The 19596-nt window shown below is 45.6% G+C and overlaps 1 protein-coding gene across 1 annotated transcript in view; it reads left to right on the top strand.

Annotated features, from left to right (window-relative positions):
• rnf123 (ring finger protein 123) overlaps positions 1–19596 on the top strand; it is a 266404-nt gene that overhangs the window by 183050 nt on the left and 63758 nt on the right. The window contains exon 35 of the mRNA XM_084167697.1: positions 12511–12746. Within this exon, the coding sequence (XP_084023823.1) occupies positions 12511–12746 (236 nt within the window). The remainder of the gene's footprint in view (positions 1–12510; positions 12747–19596) is intronic.

The following is a 19596-nucleotide window of genomic DNA, read 5'->3' as shown; positions in this document are numbered from 1 at the left end:
GTCGCTGTCCTGTTGGATGGTGAACCTTACCCCCAGTCTGAGGTCCTGAGCGCTCTGGAGCAGGTTTTCATCAAGGATCTCTCTGTACTTTGCTCCGTTCATCTTTCCTCGATCCTGACTAGTCACCCAGTCCCTGCCGCTGAAAAACATCCCGCAGCATGATGCTGCCACCACCATTCTTCACCGTAGGTGTGGTGCCAGGTTTCCTCCAGACGTGACGCTTGGCATTCAGGCTAAATAGTTAAATCTTGGTTTCATCAGACCAGAGAATCTTGTTTCTCATTGTCTGAGAGTCTTTCAGGTGCCTTTTGGCAAACTCCAAGCGGGCTGTCACGTGCCTTTTACTGAGGAGTGGCTTCCGTCTGGCACACTCTACCATAAAGACCTGATTGGTGGAGTGCTGCAGAGATGGTTGTCCTTCTGGAAGGTTCTCCCATCTCCACAGAGGAACTCTGGAGCTCTGTCAGAGTGACCATGGGGTTGTTGGTCACCTCCCTGACCAAGGCCCTTCTCCCCCGATTGCTCAGTTTGGCCGGGCGGCCAGCTCTAGGAAGAGTCTTGGTGGTTCCAAACTTCTTCCATTTAAGAATGATGGAGGCCACTGTGTTCTTGGGGACTTTCAATGCTGCAGAAATGTTTTGGTACCCTTCTCCAGATCTGTGCCTCGACACAATCCTGTCTCGGAGCTCTACGGACAATTCCTTCTAACTCATGGCTTGGTTTTGGCTCTGACATGCGCTGTCAACTCTGAGACCTTATCTAGACAGGTGTGTACCTTTCCAAATCATGTCCAATCAATTGAATTTACCACAGGTGTACTCCAATCAAGTTGTAGAAACATCTCAAGGATGATCAATGGAAACAGGATGCACCTGAGCTCAATTTTTAGTCTCATAGCAAAGGGTCTGAACACTTATGTAAATAAGGTATATCTGTTTTTTTATTTGTAATAAATTAGCAACAATTATAACAATAAAAAAAAATGAAAACTGTTTTCGCCATAGTATATACCTACAATATATACCTACAGTAGTTTCAGAACATCAGGCAAGCTAATGGCTCCTCTTAGCTCAGGCACCTGGGAATATGGACGGAAGTGAAAAGACAGTGTTTGAAGGATGGCAACAACACAATACTGGTATTTTGTATTCTGTCATGATTGTTCTTAGGAGACAAACATATTCTCTGGTTGTTGATAAATAATGCTTGTAGGACTATTTTGTAAGATTTGTTCCTGGCCAGTCTTCCTCTTTGGTCCAATAGGAGCACTACCAGTGAAATGCCACAGAAGATCTCCATGCATATGTCATCCGTCCTAAAGGTAATTGTTGTAGAAAATGTGTCCCTCGGCCCTCCAATGGCCCATCATACAAAAATAATATAATGAGGAGAGAGAGATGAGAGAAGATGGGGAGAGAGAGAGAGAAGATGGAGAGAGAGAGAGAGAGAAGATGGAGAGAGAGAGAGAGAGAGAGAGAAGATGGAGAGAGAGAGAGAGAGAAGATGGAGAGAGAAGATGGGGAGAGAAGATGGGGAGAGAAGATGGAGAGAGAGAGAGAGAAGATGGAGAGAGAGAGAAGATGGAGAGAGAGAGAGAAGATGGAGAGAGAGAGAGAGAGAAGATGGAGAGAGAGAAGATGGGGAGAGAAGATGGAGAGAGAAGATGGAGAGAGAGAGAGAGAAGATGGAGAGAGAGAGAGAAGATGGAGAGAGAGAGAGAAGATGGAGCGAGAGAGAGAGAGAGAGAAGATGGAGAGAGAAAAGATGGAGAGAGAGAGAGAAGATGGAGAGAGAGAAGATGGAGAGAGAGAAGATGGGGAGAGAAGATGGGGAGAGAGAGAGATAAGATGGGGAGAGAGAGAAGATGGAGAGAGAGAGAAGATGGAGAGAGAGAGAGAAGATGGAGAGAGAGAGAGAAGATGGAGAGAGAGAGAGAAGATGGAGAGAGAGAGAGAAAAGATGGAGAGAGAGAGAGGGGGAGATAGAAGATGGGGAGAGAGAGAATATGGGGGGAGAGAGAGAAGATGGGGGAGAGAGAGAAGATGGGGAGAGAGAGAAGATGGGGAGAGAGAAGATGGAGAGGGAGAGAGAAGATGGGGGAGAGAGAGCGAGAGAAGATGGAGAAAGAGAGAGAGAGAGAAGATGGGGAGAGAGAGAAGATGGGGTGAGCGAGAGAGAGAGAGAAGATGAGAGAGAGAAGATGGAGAGAGAGAGGGAGAGGGGGAGAGAGAGAAGATGGAGAGAGAGAGAGAGAGAGAAGATGGGGAGAGAGAGAAGATGGGGAGAGAGAAGATAGGGAGAGAGAAGATGGGGGAGAGAGAGAGAAGATGGAGAGGGGAGAGAGGAGAGGGAGAGAGAAAGGTTAATACTACATTTTCTGTTTGTCTGCAAACAAATATCAATTTGGAGCTGGATTGGCTCTGCCTGCTCCTTGTAATGACACTGTGAGGGTCAGAGACAGGGCTAGGGAAGCTCTGAAGACTCCAATGTGCTCATTACAGCAGCTAACCTCTGAGGCCCTGAGGGCTCTCTGTCTGTCTGGCTTAGACACACTGGGGGAAACTTTTTGATGTGCAGAGAGAAACTGGATGAAACGCTGGTGGTGTGTTTGTGTGCCTAGTAGCTATATGAAATGGTGTGAGCTTGAAAAGGAGGGTAATTGAATTGTTATTGTCTGAAAGTGCTGAAGAGGTAGAAGACAGAGAGGGAGAAGATGAAGAATCCAGTTGGTGTGTGTACTTGTTAATTAAAATGTCTGTTAATATATTGTGTAGTTGAAGGAGATACAGTACAATGCCCCTGTCTTGATGGAAAACACAACGTTGACAAAGGACTGCATTTTTGACATTTATAACTCCAGGCCATACACAATGGACAGTTTTCTAAACTCTTTTGTTGCATTGATTCACTGTGGTAATTATTCAGAACATTTCTTTCTCAACAATCAATCTTCTTTTGTTGTTATTCGGTGAATGAGAAACTGTCTTCTGTCTGCTGGTTGTCTTAAAACCTGACAACAGAGAAGGTTACGGTCTAGTCGTGCTGATGGGATGTGTCATATTGATAATCTGGAATAAAATGCCCTATTATCCCTGCATCACCTGAAAATACAGGGATTTGAAGACCAAACACTATGCTAACAGAATGTCAGAAACAACCAAACTGGGTGACTTAGAAATAGAATATCTGGAAAACAACCTGAAGTTTCTGTGACAATTAGAGGAAAGTGAAAGAGACTGTCTGAGGTGTCTCGTCCAGCTTCACTGCCAATATACTGCAGTACAGACAGCAGTACAGACAGCAGTACAGACAGCAGTACAGACAGCAGTACAGACAGCAGTACAGACAGCAGTACAGACAACAGTACAGACAGCAGTACAGACAACAGTACAGACAGCAGTACAGACACAAGGCATTTTACGTTACTCACTTTAGGCTACTTAAGCAATAAGGCACCTCGGGGGTTTGTGGCCAATATACTACGGCTAAGGGCTGTATCCTCGGGGGTGTGTGGCCAATATACTACGGCTAAGGGCTGTATCCTCGGGGGTGTGTGGCCAATATACTACGGCTAAGGGCTGTATCCTCGGGGGTGTGTGGTATATGGCCAATATACCACGGTTAAGGGCTGTATCCTCGGGGGTGTGTGGCCAATATACTACGGTTAAGGGCTGTATCCTCGGGGGTTTGTGGCCAATATACTACGGCTAAGGGCTGTATCCTCGGGGGTGTGTGGTATATGGCCAATATACTACGGTTAAGGGCTGTATCCTCGGGGGTGTGTGGTATATGGCCAATATACCACGGTTAAGGGCTGTATCCTCGGGGGTGTGTGGTATATGGCCAATATACCACGGCTAAGGGCTGTATCCTCGGGGGTGTGTGGTATATGGCCAATATACCACGGCTAAGGGCTGTATCCTCGGGGGTTTGTGGCCAATATACTACGGTTAAGGGCTGTATCCTCGGGGGTTTGTGGCCAATATACTACGGCTAAGGGCTGTATCCTCGGGGGTGTGTGGTATATGGCCAATATACTACGGTTAAGGGCTGTATCCTCGGGGGTTTGTGGTATATGGCCAATATACCACGGCTAAGGGCTGTATCCTCAGGGGGGTGTGGTATATGGCCAATATACCACGGCTAAGGGCTGTATCCTCGGGGGTTTGTGGCCAATATACTACGGTTAAGGGCTGTATCCTCGGGGGGTTGTGGTATATGGCCAATATACCACGGCTAAGGGCTGTATCCTCGGGGGTGTGTGGTATATGGCCAATATACTACGGTTAAGGGCTGTATCCTCGGGGGTTTGTGGTATATGGCCAATATACCACGGCTAAGGGCTGTATCCTCAGGGGTGTGTGGTATATGGCCAATATACCACGGCTAAGGGCTGTATCCTCGGGGGTGTGTGGTATATGGCCAATATACCACGGCTAAGGGCTGTATCCTCGGGGGTTTGTGGTATATGGCCAATATACCACGGCTAAGGGCTGTATCCTCAGGGGTGTGTGGTATATGGCCAATATACCACGGCTAAGGGCTGTATCCTCAGGGGTGTGTGGTATATGGCCAATATACCACGGCTAAGGGCTGTATCCTCGGGGGTTTGTGGTATATGGCCAATATACCACGGCTAAGGGCTGTATCCTCAGGGGTGTGTGGTATATGGCCAATATACCACGGCTAAGGGCTGTATCCTCGGGGGTTTGTGGCCAATATACTACGGTTAAGGGCTGTATCCTCGGGGGTTTGTGGTATATGGCCAATATACTACGGTTAAGGGCTGTATCCTCGGGGGTTTGTGGTATATGGCCAATATACCACGGCTAAGGGCTGTATCCTCGGGGGTGTGTGGTATATGGCCAATATACTACGGTTAAGGGCTGTATCCTCGGGGGTTTGTGGTATATGGCCAATATACCACGGCTAAGGGCTGTATCCTCGGGGGTGTGTGGTATATGGCCAATATACTACGGTTAAGGGCTGTATCCTCGGGGGTTTGTGGCCAATATACTACGGTTAAGGGCTGTATCCTCGGGGGTGTGTGGTATATGGCCAATATACTACGGTTAAGGGCTGTATCCTCGGGGGTTTGTGGCCAATATACTACGGTTAAGGGCGGTCCTTAAGCACGACGCAACGGGTAGTGCCTGGATACATCCCTTAGCCGTGGTATATTGGCCATATACCACATACCCCCGAGGTGCCTTATTGCTATTATAAACTGGTTACCAACGTAATTAGAGCAGTAAAAATGTTTTTTTGGGTCATACCCGTGGTATAAGGTCTGATATACCACGGCTGTCAGCCAATCAGCATTCAGGGCTAGATCCACCCAGTTTATAATACTATATATATATATATAACAGTTTTCATAATTTGACATAGAATATACAAGAATATACAGTACGATATATAAAATATACTTCTCATACAAGGTTTTATTACTACTTCAATTCAAATCAAATTTGATTTGCCACATGCGCCGAATACAACATGTGTAGACCTTACAGTGAAATGCTTACTTACAAGCCCTTAACCAACAATGCAGTTTTAAGAAAACTAAGTGTTAAGTAAAAAATTGATAAGTAAAAAATAACAAATAGCTAAAGAGCAGCAGTAAAATAAAATAATAGTAGGGAGGCTATATACAGGGGGTACCGGTACAGAGTCAATGTGAAATAACAGTAGGGAGGCTATATACAGGGGGTACCGGTACAGAGTCAATGTGAGATAACAGTAGGGAGGCTATATACAGGGGGTACCGGTACAGAGTCGATGGGAAATAACAGTAGGGAGGCTATATACAGGGGGTACCGGTACAGAGTCAATGTGAAATAACAGTAGGGAGGCTATATACAGGGGGTACCGGTACAGAGTCAATGGGAAATAACAGTAGGGAGGCTATATACAGGGGCTACCGGTACAGAGTCAATGTGAAATAACAGTAGGGAGGCTATATACAGGGGGTACCGGTACAGAGTCAATGTGAAATAACAGTAGGGAGGCTATATACAGGGGGTACCGGTACAGAGTCAATGTGAAATAACAGTAGGGAGGCTATATACAGGGGGTACCGGTACAGAGTCAATGTTATGGGGGCACCGGCTAGTCAAGGTAATTGAGGTAATATGTAGATGTGGGTAGAGTTAAAGTGACTATGCATAGATAATAAACAGAGTAACAGCAGCGTTAAAGAGGGGGTGGGGGGGCAGTGCAAATAGTCCGGGTAGCCACGATTAGCTGTTCAGGAGTCTTATGGCTTGGGGGTAGAAGCTGTTATGAATCCTTTTGGACCAAGACTTCGCACTCCGGTACCGCTTGCCGTGCGGTAGCAGAGAGAACAGTCTATGACTAGGGTGGCTGGAGTCTTTGACAGTTTTTAGGGCCTTCCTCTGACACCGCCTGGTATAGAGGTCCTGGATGGCAGGAAGCTTGGCCCCAGTGATGTACTGGGCTGTACGCACTACCCTCTGTAGTGCCTTGAGGTCGGAGGCCGAGCAGTTGCCATACCAGGCAGTGATGCAACCAGTCAGGATGCTCTCGATGGTGCAGCTGTAGAATTTTTTGAGGATCTGAGGACCCAATCTTTTCAGTCTCCTGAGGGGGAATAGGCTTTGTCGTGCCCTGTTCACGACTGTCTTGGTGTGTTTGGACCATGATAGTTCGTTGGTGATGTGGACACCAAGGAACTTGAAGCTCTCAACCTGTTCCACTACAGCGCCGTCGATGAGAATGGGGGCGTGCTCGGTCCTCTTCTTTTTCCCTGTAGTCCACAATCATCTCCTTTGTCTTGATCACGTTGAGGGTGAGAGGTTGTTATACTTGTTCTTTTTTTACTTGTGTATTCGCCATTTGATTCCTGGTCGATATTGTACTGCATTGTTGAGGAGAGGAAGCGTTTGACTGGAACATGTACACATGACCAATACACTTTGATTTGACCAGACTGTAGGACAGACACTGTGAAGGGGATTTATCTTCCCTCTAGCATAAAGGTCACACGACACATGACCTCCCTGTGTTGATATCCTACCAATAATTGTCTATTTTTCTGGCCCATTGATCTACTGTAGCCTTCTCTCTCTCTCTCTCTCTCTCTCTCTCTCTCTCTCTCTCTCTCTCTCTCTCTCTCTCTCTATCGATCGATATATCGATATATCTATCTATATATAATGTTAATCACCAGATGGAAGGAATGACCAACATGGAGTTGAAGGAGGAGAGATGGGGGAGCACGAGAGGAGAGATGGAGGGAAGGAATCATCATTGAATCCCCTTCACTATCCTCCTTCTCTTGGCTTTCACTGATCAACACCTCCGGTTCAGTTATATTGATATCTTTGACTGATAACAACTCAGGTTCAGTTATATTGAGATCTTGCGTCACTGAATATCCCTTTTCTTTTTTTATCTGATACCTATTGCACACATCACCATCCCCTAATTTAGAACGCAAGAAGAAGTCGATTTCTCTTCTCTCAGAGTGCCAAGCCAGCCAGACAGACAGACAGCCTTGAGGTTCCGCTCTGCTCCCTACGTCTGAAGTGGCCTTGCTAGAGAGAGGAGTCGGAGGTGTGTGTCTGTGTGTGTGTGTGTGTGTGTGTGTGTGTGTGTGTGTGTGTGTGTAGTGAGTCACCCTGTAGCTGTAGGGTTGTTGGGTCTCGACGCTACAAATAGACATGATGTCTCTGTGATGTCTCCGTAGAGAGCTGACAACATGTCTCGAACACCTGCTTTGTGTGTGTGTGTGTGTGTGTGTGTGTGGACTAACTAGCCCACTGAGTGTTGATGGTTGTATTATGTAGACTAGCCCAGGGGTTCTCCAACCTCTCCTCAGGGACCCCCCATACGTTTATTTGAATTATTCCACAGCTAGCACACCTGATTCAACTGGTCAACTAATCATCAAGCCCTTGAGTAGATGAATCAGGTGACTAGTTCAGGGCTACAACACAATTGTGAAACATCTGGGGGTCACAGGGAGAGGTTTGTAAACCCCTGGGCTAGTCTACTCAGGATAAGAGGGTTGATGGTTGTAGAAGGTGAAGTGTTTAGGAGGGGTTGAGTTGTTGGCTGCCCTGACTGCTGTTTAGAGCTCCTCATATGTAGTTGTTTTTTGGGTTTTTGATGAAATGTGTTTGTAGAGCTACTCGAAATCCCTGTTGATCAGTGTGTGTGTGTGTGTGTGTGTGTGTAAGACATTTTGCTTTGAAGTAGTGCTGCTGAGTTTTGTTTGAGCCTGTGAGGCACCATGTGGTGCTATGGTGTTGCCCTCTCGCTAGCTAGCTGAGAGGGAGTGGGCCTTTCTGCTCAGCAGGCTGTGATGTATGTATGTGTAATGTGCCTTTTGGACAACACCCACTCACCTATACCACCACCTCCCCCCCATCCTTACCTCTCTCTCTCTCGCTCTCTCGCTCTCCTCTTTCGTCTCTCTCTCTCTCCTCGTCTCTCTCTCTCTTCGTCTCTCTCTCTCTCTCTCTTCGTCTCTCTCTCTCTCTCTCTCTCTCTCTCTCTTCGTCTCTCTCTCCTCTCTCTCTCTCTCTCTCTCTCTCTCTCTCTCTCTCTCTGTCTCTCTCTCTCTCTCTCTCTCTATGTCTCTCTCTTTCTCTCTCTGTCTCTCTCTTTTTCTGCCTCCCTCTCTCTCTCTTCTCTTCTCTTTCCCTCTCCCCTCTCTCGCAATTCAATTCAAAGGGGCTTTATTAGCTAATTGCCAAAGCAAGTGAAATAAACTAACACCAGTGAGAAGAAACAAAAACATCAACAAATAAGAACGTAGAAATGAACAGAAAACATTTAACTCACAAAGGTTTAAAAAATATAGACTTTTCAAGTGTTGTGTTATCAACTATGTACCGTGTTTCAGCAATGTGCAAATAGTTGTGGTACGAATAGTAGGGGAAGATAAATAAACAGATACAGTGGGGGAAAAAAGTATTTAGTCAGCCACCAATTGTGCAAGTTCTCCCACTTAAAAAGATGATCACATTGTAGGATTTTTAATGCATTTATTTGCAAATTATGGTGGAAAATAAGTATTTGGTCAATAACAAAAGTTTCTCAATACTTTGTTATATACCCTTTGTTGGCAATGACACAGGTCAAACGTTTTCTGTAAGTCTTCAAAAGGTTTTCACACACTGTTGCTGGTATTTTGGCCCATTCCTCCATGCAGATCTCCTCTAGAGCAGTGATGTTTTGGGGCTGTTGCTGGGCAACACGGATTTTCAACTCCCTCCAAAGATTTTCTATGGGGTTGAGATATAGAGACTGGCTAGGCCACTCCAGGACCTTGAAATGCTTCTTACGAAGCCACTCCTTCGTTGCCCGGGCGGTGTGTTTGGGATCATTGTCATGCTGAAAGACCCAGCCACGTTTCATCTTCAATGCCCTTGCTGATGGAAGGAGGTTTTCACTCAAAATCTCACGATACATGGCCCCATTCATTATTTCCTTTACACGGATCAGTCGTCCTGGTCCCTTTGCAGAAAAACAGCCCCAAAGCATGATGTTTCCACCCCCATGCTTCACAGTAGGTATGGTGTTCTTTGGATGCAACTCAGCATTCTTTGTCCTCCAAACAAGACGAGTTGAGTTTTTACCAAAAAGTTATATTTTGGTTTCATCTGACCATATGACATTCTCCCAATCCTCTTCTGGATCATCCAAATACACTCTAGCAAACTTCAGACGGGCCTGGACATGTACTGGCTTAAGCAGGGGGACACGTCTGGCACTGCAGGATTTGAGTCCCTGGCGGCGTAGTGTGTTACTGATGGTAGGCTTTGTTACTTTGGTCCCAGCTCTCTGCAGGTCATTCACTAGGTCCCCCCTTGTGGTTCTGGGATTTTTGCTCACCGTTCTTGTGATCATTTTGACCCCACGGGGTGAGATCTTGCGTGGAGCCCCAGATCGAGGGAGATTATCAGTGGTCTTGTATGTCTTCCATTTCCTAATAATTGCTCCCACAGTTGATTTCTTCAAACCAAGCTGCTTACCTATTGCAGATTCAGTCTTCCCAGCCTGGGGCAGGTCTACAATTTTGTTTCTGGTGTCCTTTGACAGCTCTTTGGTCTTGGCCATAGTGGAGTTTGGAGTGTGACTGTTTGAGGTTGTGGACAGGTGTCTTTTATACTGATAACAAGTTCAAACAGGTGCCATTAATACAGGTAACGAGTGGAGGACAGAGGAGCCTCTTAAAGAAGAAGTTACAGGTCTGTGAGAGCCAGAAATCATGCTTGTTTGTAGGTGACCAAATACTTATGGGAAGTGTGGGAAGCAGCAGAAAGGATAGAGACGACTCCAGTAGATAATGGAGTAAACTGTAAAGACGGACATTACACGCGCTGGAGTTGCGTATCACATTTAACAAACCAAACATTGAAAACCATCATAGAAGGTAAAGTAAAAATCCAAACCGGTCCGTGCTTCAATACCGGTATATAGTCAAATACTATACATCCCAGCCCTGCATCATGTGTCCCGCTCTCTAAACTACACTTGTTTTAATCCCTGTACTTCCCTGTTAGCTTCCTCTTTCTCCCCCTTCTGTGGAATATTAATGCCCTGTTGTCGTGGGGACTTGTTAGAAGTTAGCATGAGGACTATGCAAACAGAAAAGCTTTGAGCCTTGCTGTTGCCTAGTCCACATCATCTGTTTCCAGGGCTTGCATCATGGACAGACAGCGTCAGTACTGGCTGGAGCTGAGTGACTAGCTCTCTGTATGACTGACTAGCTCTCTGTATGACTGACTAGCTCTCTGTATGACTGACTAGCTCTCTGTATGACTGACTAGCTCTCTGTATGACTGACTAGCTCTCTGTATGACTGACTAGCTCTCTGTATGACTGACTAGCTCTCTGTATGACTGACTAGCTCTCTGTATGACTGACTAGCTCTCTGTATGACTGACTAGCTCTCTGTATGACTGAGTGAGTAGCTCTCTGTATGACTGACTAGCTCTCTGTATGACTGAGTGACTAGCTCTCTGTATGACTGAGTGACTAGCTCTCTGTATGACTGACTGACTAGCTCTCTGTATGACTGACTAGCTCTCTGTATGACTGACTGACTAGCTCTCTGTATGACTGACTAGCTCTCTGTATGACTGACTAGCTCTCTGTATGACTGACTAGCTCTCTGTATGACTGACTAGCTCTCTGTATGACTGTGTGAGTAGCTCTCTGTATGACTGTGTGAGTAGCTCTCTGTATGACTGTGTGACTAGCTCTCTGTATGACTGTGTGAGTAGCTCTCTGTATGACTGACTAGCTCTCTGTATGACTGTGTGAGTAGCTCTCTGTATGACTGTGTGAGTAGCTCTCTGTATGACTGTGTGACTAGCTCTCTGTATGACTGTGTGAGTAGCTAGGTGTATGGGGTCTGAGTAGCTAGGTGTATGGGGTCTGAGTAGCTAGGTGTATGGGGTCTGAGTAGCTAGGTGTATGGGGTCTGAGTAGCTAGGTGTATGTGGTCTGAGTAGCTAGGTGTATGGGGTCTGAGTAGCTAGGTGTATGGGGTCTGAGTAGCTAGGTGTATGGGGTCTGAGTAGCTAGGTGTATGGGGTCTGAGTAGCTAGGTGTATGGGGTCTGAGTAGCTAGGTGTATGGGGTCTGAGTAGCTAGGTGTATGGGGTCTGAGTAGCTAGGTGTATGGGGTCTGAGTAGCTAGGTGTATGGGGTCTGAGTAGCTAGGTGTATGGGGTCTGAGTAGCTAGGTGTATGGGGTCTGAGTGGGAGTCTGGTCTTGTCCAAAGTCCGTGTAAAAGATTGATGTGTGAAGTAGTCTGGTATTGGGGAGCGCTGCCGGGAATAAATGTGTGGTGTGGTGTGTGTGTGTGTGTGTGTGTGTGTGTGTGTGTGTGTGTGTGTGGTGTGTGTGGTGTGTGGTGTGTGTGTGTGTGTGGTGTGGTGTGGTGTGGTGTGGTGTGGTGTGGTGTGGTGTGTGTGTGTGTGAAGAAGTAGTCTGGTACTGAGAAGTGCAGCCGGGACGGAGAACAGGGAGTGAATGTAGAGGCCAGTGATTTAAACGCTGCCTGGACCAACTGAGGAGGAGAAGCAGAGATAGTGAGCTCTGAGTGTATGTACACGTCGGTCGAAAGGACTTATTATAAAGCATGACATGGAGTTGTTTTTATTTTCCAGAATGTCTTCACAGGAACAAGAAGTAACACTGGGGTTATATGAAAGATGTGTCCTGGTCTTGGCTGAGATTCATCTTCAAGTTCTGATACACTGTATGAAAGGAAGACGTGTCCAAAACACCTCAAATGTTCTCGATGTTGAAACGTTCTTGCCAACCATTCTGCACTATCCATAATGGAAAACTGTGGAGTCTGACCAATGACAGTACACTTGTTCTTAGGCTTAGTGAGAGTTTGCTTCCGAACTTCTCAATGTTTTTTCTGAACAAGACAAGCTGAAACTGAAGGACTACAATTTAAATGTAAACATTCCCTGTCTGTGTTGATTAACATATCCTCTCCCCTCTTGTGTTCTCTTCAGGGTGTCGCGTGCGGCTGCAGTGCTGTTGTCTGACCCGTGCTTTCAGCTGCACTCCATCCAGCACCTCCTGGGGGAAGGAGAGACTTCTCCGGCTGCAGCCGCGCTCTCCCAGGCCCCCACAGTACACCCAGGAGGCCCTGCTGCAGCCGCGCTCCCCCAGGCACCCACAGTACACCCAGGAGGCCCTGCTGCAGCCGGAGCCCCCCCAGAACGAAAACACTTCTCCCTGCACGCCTGTGAGTACACCTTTCTGGCTGGCCGGCTGTCTTTTTGTTGGTTGGTCTGTCTGTTCCGTTCATCCGACCGCCCGTCGCTGGTTGGCTGGCTGGCTGTTTGAAGAACTAAAGGAACTCCCCTACACTGCTCAGAATGTTTTATTTGAGATCGCCATAAGGTTGTATATATATATATATATATATATATATATATAGTGCATTCGGAAAGTATTCGGATCCCTTGTCTTTTTCCTCATTTTGTTACGTTACATAATATACCATTTAGCAGACGCTTTTATCCAAAGCGACTTAGTCATGTGCGCATACGTTTTTACGTATGGGTGGTCCCGGGGTTCGAACCCACTACCCTGGCGTTACAAGCGCCACGCTCTACCAATTGAGCTACAGCCTTATTATTATTATTATTTTTTTTTTTCTCCTCATCAATCTACACACAATACCTCCATAATGACAAAGCAAAAACAGGTTTTTAGAAATGTTTGCAAATGTGTTAAAAATAAAAAAAACTGATATCACATTGACATTAAGTATTCAGACCCTTTACTCAGTACTTTGTTGAAGCACTTTTGGCAGCGATTACAGCCTCGATTCTTCTCGGGTATGACGCCACGGTGAACATACGTACATATCCCAACCAGAAGCCGTGGATTACAGGCAGCGTCCTCACTGAGCTAAAGGCTAGAGCTGCCGCTTTCAATGAGTGGGACACTTGTGAGAAATCCCTCTATCTACGCCCTCCGAATGAACCATCACGCTCTCCGTATGCCGATGTGGGCAAGACCTTTAAACAGGTCAACATTCACAAGGCCGCAGGGCCAGACGGATTACCAGGACGCGTATTCAGAGCATGCGCTGACCAACTGGGAAGTGTAGTGTCTTCACTGACATTTTCAACCTCTCCCTGACCGAGTCTGTAATACCTACATGTTTCAAGCAGACCACCATAGTCCCTGTGCCCAAGAACACACTCATGCATATTGACGCCACACACACACAGACACACTTTCCCACTCTACACTGCTGCTACTCTGTTTATTATCTATCCTGATTGCATATTACCTCAATTAACTAAACTACCTCGTACCCCTGCACATTGACTCGGTGCCTCTACTCCTTTTATATAGCCTCATTTCTACCTGGTACCCCTGCACATTGACTCAGTACTGGTACTCCTTGTATATAGCCTCATTATTCGTATTTTATTGTGTTACTATTTCCTTTTTTATTTGTAGCACATTTTTCTTACTTTTTCACTCTGCATTTTTCCGAAAGTGCTCGTAAGTAAGCATTTCACGGTGAAGTCTACACCTGTTTGGCACATGTGGCAAATAAAATCTGATTTGAACTTATTATGGTGGTCAGCGGTAGATAACTTCTGCTCTTAGGGTTTTAGTAGGCGCTAAACCTTTAAGTACAGTGAGGGAAAAAAGTATTTGATCCCCTGCTGATTTTGTACGTTTGCCCACTGACAAAGAAATGATCAGTCTATAATTTTAATGGTAGGTTTATTTGAACAGTGAGAGACAGAATAACAACAACAAAATCCAGAAAAACGCATGTCAAAAATGTTATAAATTGATTTCCATTTTAATGAGGGAAATAAGTATTTGACCCCTCTGCAAAACATGACTTAGTACTTGGTGGCAAAACCCTTGTTGGCAATCACAGAGGTCAGATGTTTCTTGTAGTTGGCCACCAGGTTTGCACACATCTCAGGAGGGATTTTGTCCCACTCCTCTTTGCAGATCTTCTCCAAGTCATTAAGGTTTCGAGGCTGACGTTTGGCAACTCGAACCTTCAGCTCCCTCCACAGATTTTCTATGGGATTAAGGTCTGGAGACTGGCTAGGCCACTCCAGGACCTTAATGTGCTTCTTCTTGAGCCACTCCTTTGTTGCCTTGGCTGTGTGTTTTGGGTCATTGTCATGCTGGATTACCCATCCACGACCCATTTTCAACGCCCTGGCTGAGGGAAGGAGGTTTTCACCCAAGATTTGACGGTACATGGCCCTGTCCATCGTCCCTTTGATGTGGTGAAGTTGTCCTGTCCCCTTAACAGAAAAACACCCCCAAAGCTTAATGTTTCCACCTCCATGTTTGACGGTGGGGATGGTGTTCTTGGGGTCATAGGTAGCATTCCTCCTCCTCCAAACACGGCGAGATGAGTTGATGCCAAAGAGCTCCATTTTGGTCTCATCTGACCACAACACTTTCACCCAGTTCTCCTCTGAATCATTCAGATGTTCATTGGCAAACTTCAGACGGGCATGTATATGTGCTTTCTTGAGCAGGGGGACGTTGCGGGCGTTGCAGGATTTCAGTCCTTCACGGCGTAGTGTGTTACCAATTGTTTTCTTGGTGACTATGGTCTCAGCTGCCTTGAGATTATTGACAAGATCTTCCCGTGTAGTTCTGGGCTGATTCCTCACCGTTCTCATGATCATTGCAACTCCATGAGGTGAGATCTTGCATGGAGCCCCAGGCTGAGGGAGATTGACAGTTATTTTTTGTTTCTTCCATTTGTGAATAATCGCACCAACTGTTGTCACCTTCTCTCCAAGCTGCTTGGCGATAGTCTTGTAGCCCATTCCAGCCTTGTGTAGGTCTACAATCTTGTCCCTGACATCCTTGGAGAGCTGTTTGGTCTTGGCCATGGTGGAGAGTTTGGAATCTGATTGATTGATTGCTTCTGTGGACAGGGGTCTTTTATACAGGTAACAAGCTGAGATTAGAAGCACTCCCTTTAAGAGTGTGCTCCTAATCTCAGCTCGTTACCTGTATAAAAGACACCTGGGAGCCAGAAATGTTTCTGATTGAGAGGGGGTCAAATACTTATTTCCCTCATTAAAATGCAAATCAATTTGTAACATTTTTGACAAGCGTTTTTCTGGATTCTTTTGTTGTTATTCTGTCTCTCACTGTTCAAATAAACCTACCATTAAAATGATAGGCTGATCATTTCTTTGTCAGTGGGCAAACGTACAAAATCAACAGGGGATCAAATACTTTTTTCCCCTCACTGTATGTGTTAATTTATGTATTGTCATCATCAATACTTAAAGTTGAAACTTAAACAGATTTGTGTTAAGAAAGATGGAGCAGATATTTATTCAGATATTCAGTTGTATGCAATAATACAGTAGTAAAATAATAATGAACGCAGAGGACATACAGATAAAGGATCAAGATAGTAGCTAGATGACCTGAATATTGAATATCCTGCACATGGACTAGTCTATTCTAGACTCACTAATTGCTCTTTGTTCATAACAGTACTGCCATCTTGCACAAATTATAAAAAATCCACATTGATATCCATTATTTAGGTGAATATGCACAGCATTTGCGCATACAGTCAAACTGAGACCTTGGAGCTAACAGCATACATTGGTGAGATGCTTTGTTCCCATGGGAACCAAGGCCCAGGCCAGGGTATCCATGGACACCTGTCAGACCATCAATGGACAGACCCGGTCGGTCAGTGGATTTAAAGCCCCTGGCCTCCCTCCATAGATAATGGCTTTAAAGACCCTGCCTCCCTCCATAGATAATGTCTTTAACGGCCCCTGCCTCCCTCCATAGATAATGGCTTTAAAGCCCCCGGCCTCCCTCCATAGATAATGGCTTTAAAGACCCTGCCTACCTCCATAGATAATGGTTTAATTTTTTTATTTCACCTTTACTTAACCAGGTAAGCCAGTTGAGAACAAGTTCTCATTTACAACTGCGACCTGGCCAAGATAAAGCAAAGCAGTGCGATAAAAACAACAACACAGAGTTACATATGGGGTAAAACAAAACATAAAGTCAAAAATACAACAGAAAATCTATATACAGTATGTGCGAATGTAGTAATTTATGGAGGTAAGGCAATAAATAGGCCATAGTGCAAATTAGTTACAATTAGTATTAACACTGGAATGATAGATGTGCAAAAGATGATGTGCAAATAGAGATACTGAAGTGCAAAAGAGCAAAATAAATAACAATATAGGGATGAGGTAGTTGGGTGGGCTAATTTCAGATGGGCTGTGTACAGGTGCAGTGATCGGTAAGGTGCTCTGACAACTGATGCTTAAAGTTAGTGAGGGAGATAAGAGTCTCCAGCTTCAGAGATTTTTGCAATTCGTTCCAGTCATAAGCAGCAGAGAACTGGAAGGAATGGCGGCCAAAGGAGGTGTTGGCTTTGGGAATGACCAGTGAGATATACCTGCTGGAGCGCATACTACGGGTGGGTGTTGCTATGGTGACCAGTGAGCTAAGTTTAGACGGGGCTTTGCCTAGCAGTGATTTATAGATGACCTGGAGCCAGTGGGTTTGGCGACAAATATGTAGTGAGGGCCAGCCAACGAGCGTACAGGTCACAATGGTGGGTAGTATATGGATGGCACTGTGATAGACTACATCCAATTTGCTGAGTAGAGTGTTGGAGGCTATTTTGTAAATGACAGCTGAAGTCAAGGATCAGTAGGATAGTCAGTTTTACTTTAAAGGCCCCTCCCTCCATACATAATGGCTTTAAAGGCCCCTCCCTCCATACATAATGGCTTTAAAGGCCCCTCCCTCCATACATCATGGCTTTAAAGACCCCTCCCTCCATACATCATGGCTTTAAAGACCCCTCCCTCCATACATAATGGCTTTAAAAAACCCTGCCTCTCTCCATTCATAATGGCTTTAAAGGCCCCTGCCTCCATAGATAATGGCTTTAAAGGACCTGCTCGCTCCATACAAAATGGCTTTAAATACTCCCTCTCCCTCCATACATAATGGCTTTAAAGGCCCCTCTCCTCTCATAGATAATGGCTTTAAAGGCCCCTCTCCTCTCATAGATAATGGCTTTAAAGGCCCCTCTCCTCTCATAGATAATGGCTTTAAAGGCCCCTCTCCTCTCATAGATAATTGCTTTAAAGGCCCTTCTCCTCTCATAGATAATGGCTTTAAAGGCCCCTCTCCTCTCATAGATAATGGCTTTAAAGGCCCCTCTCCTCTCATAGATAATGGCTTTAAAGGCCCCTCTCCTCTCATAGATAATGGCTTTAAAGGCCCCTCTCCTCTCATAGATAATGGCTTTAAAGGCCCCTCTCCTCTGAGATAATGGCTTTAAAGGCCCCTCTCCTCTCAGAGATAATGGCTTTAAAGGCCCCTCTCCTCTCAGAGATAATGGCTTCAAAGGCCCCTCTCCTCTCATAGATAATGGCTTTAAAGGCCCCTCTCCTCTCATAGATAATGTCTTTAAAGGCCCCTCTCCTCTCAGATAATGGCTTTAAAGGCCCCTCTCCTCTCAGAGATAATGGCTTCAAAGGCCCCTTTCCTCTCATAGATAATGGCTTTAAAGGCCCCTCTCCTCTCAGATAATGGCTTTAAAGGCCCCTCTCCTCTCATAGATAATGGCTTTAAAGGCCTCTCTCCCACCATACAGTGCATTCGGAAAGTATTCAGACCCCTTCACTTTTCCCACATTTTGTTACATTACAGCCTTATTCTAAAATTGATGAAATAAATAAAAATTCTCATCAATCTACACAAAATACCCCATAATGACAAAGCGAAAACAGGTTTTTAGAAATGTTTGCACATTTATTAAAGATAAAAAACAGAAATACGTTATTTACGTAAGTATTCAGACCGTTTGCTATGAGACTCGAAATTGAGCTCAGGTGCATCCGGTTTCCATTGATCATCCTTGATGTTTCTTCAACTTGATTGGAGTCCACCTGTGGTAAATTCAATTGATTGGACATCATTTGGAAAGGCACATACCTGTCTATATAAGGTCCCACAGTTGACAGTGCATGTCATAGCAAAAACCAAGCCATATGGTCGAAGGAATTGTCCGTAGAGCTCTGAGACAGGATTGTGTCGATGCACAGATCTGTCTGCAGCATTGAAGGTCCCCAAGAACAAAGTTTCCTTCATCATTCTTAAATTGAAGAAGTTTGGAACCACCAATACTCTTCCTAGAGCTGGCCACCCGGCCAAACTGAGCAATCGGGGGAGAAAGGCCTTGGTCAGGGAGGTGACCAAGAACCCGATGGTCACTCTGACAGACCTCCAGAGTTCCTCTGTGGAGATGGGAGAACCTTCCAGAAGGACAACCATCTCTGCAGTACTCCACCAATCAGGCCTTTATGGTAGAGTGGCCAGACAGAAGCCACTCTTCAGTGAAAGGCACATGACAGCCTGCTTGGAGTTTGCCAAAAGGCACGTAAAGGACTCTCAGACCATGAGAAACAAGATTATCTGGACTGATGAAACCAAGATTGAACTCTTTGGCCTGAATGCCAAGCGTCACGTCTGGAGGAAACCTGGCACCATCCCTACGGTGAAGCATGATGGTGGCAGCATCATGCTGTGGGGATGTTTTTCAGCGGCAGGGACTGGGAGACTAGTCAGGATCGAGGGAAAGATGAACGGAGCAAAGTACAGAGAGATCCTTGATGAAAACCTGCTCCAGAGCGCTCAGGACCTCAGACTGGGGTGAAGGTTCACCTTCCAACAGGACAACGACCCTCAGCCCACATCCAAGACAACGCAGGAGTGGCTTCAGGACAAGTCTCTGAATGTCCTTGAGTTGCCCAGCCAGAGCCCGGACTTGAACCTGATCGAACATCTCTGGAGAGACCTGAAAATAGCTGTGCAGTGACGCTCTCCATCCAACCTGACAGAGCTTGAGAGGATCTGCAGAGAATAATGGGAGAAACTCCCAAATACAGGTGTGCCAAGCTTGTAGCGTCATACCCAAGAAGACTCGAAGCTGTAATCGCTGCCAAAGGTGCTTCAACAAAGTACTGAGTAAAGGGTCTTACGTAAATGTGATATTTCAGTTTTTTTTAAATTTGTAATACATT

The sequence above is a fragment of the Coregonus lavaretus genome (genome assembly GCF_964263955.1).
Source record: "Coregonus lavaretus genome assembly, chromosome: 8".
Taxonomy (NCBI): Eukaryota; Metazoa; Chordata; class Actinopteri; order Salmoniformes; family Salmonidae; genus Coregonus; species Coregonus lavaretus.
This window is presented reverse-complemented; position numbering and strand designations above follow the sequence as displayed.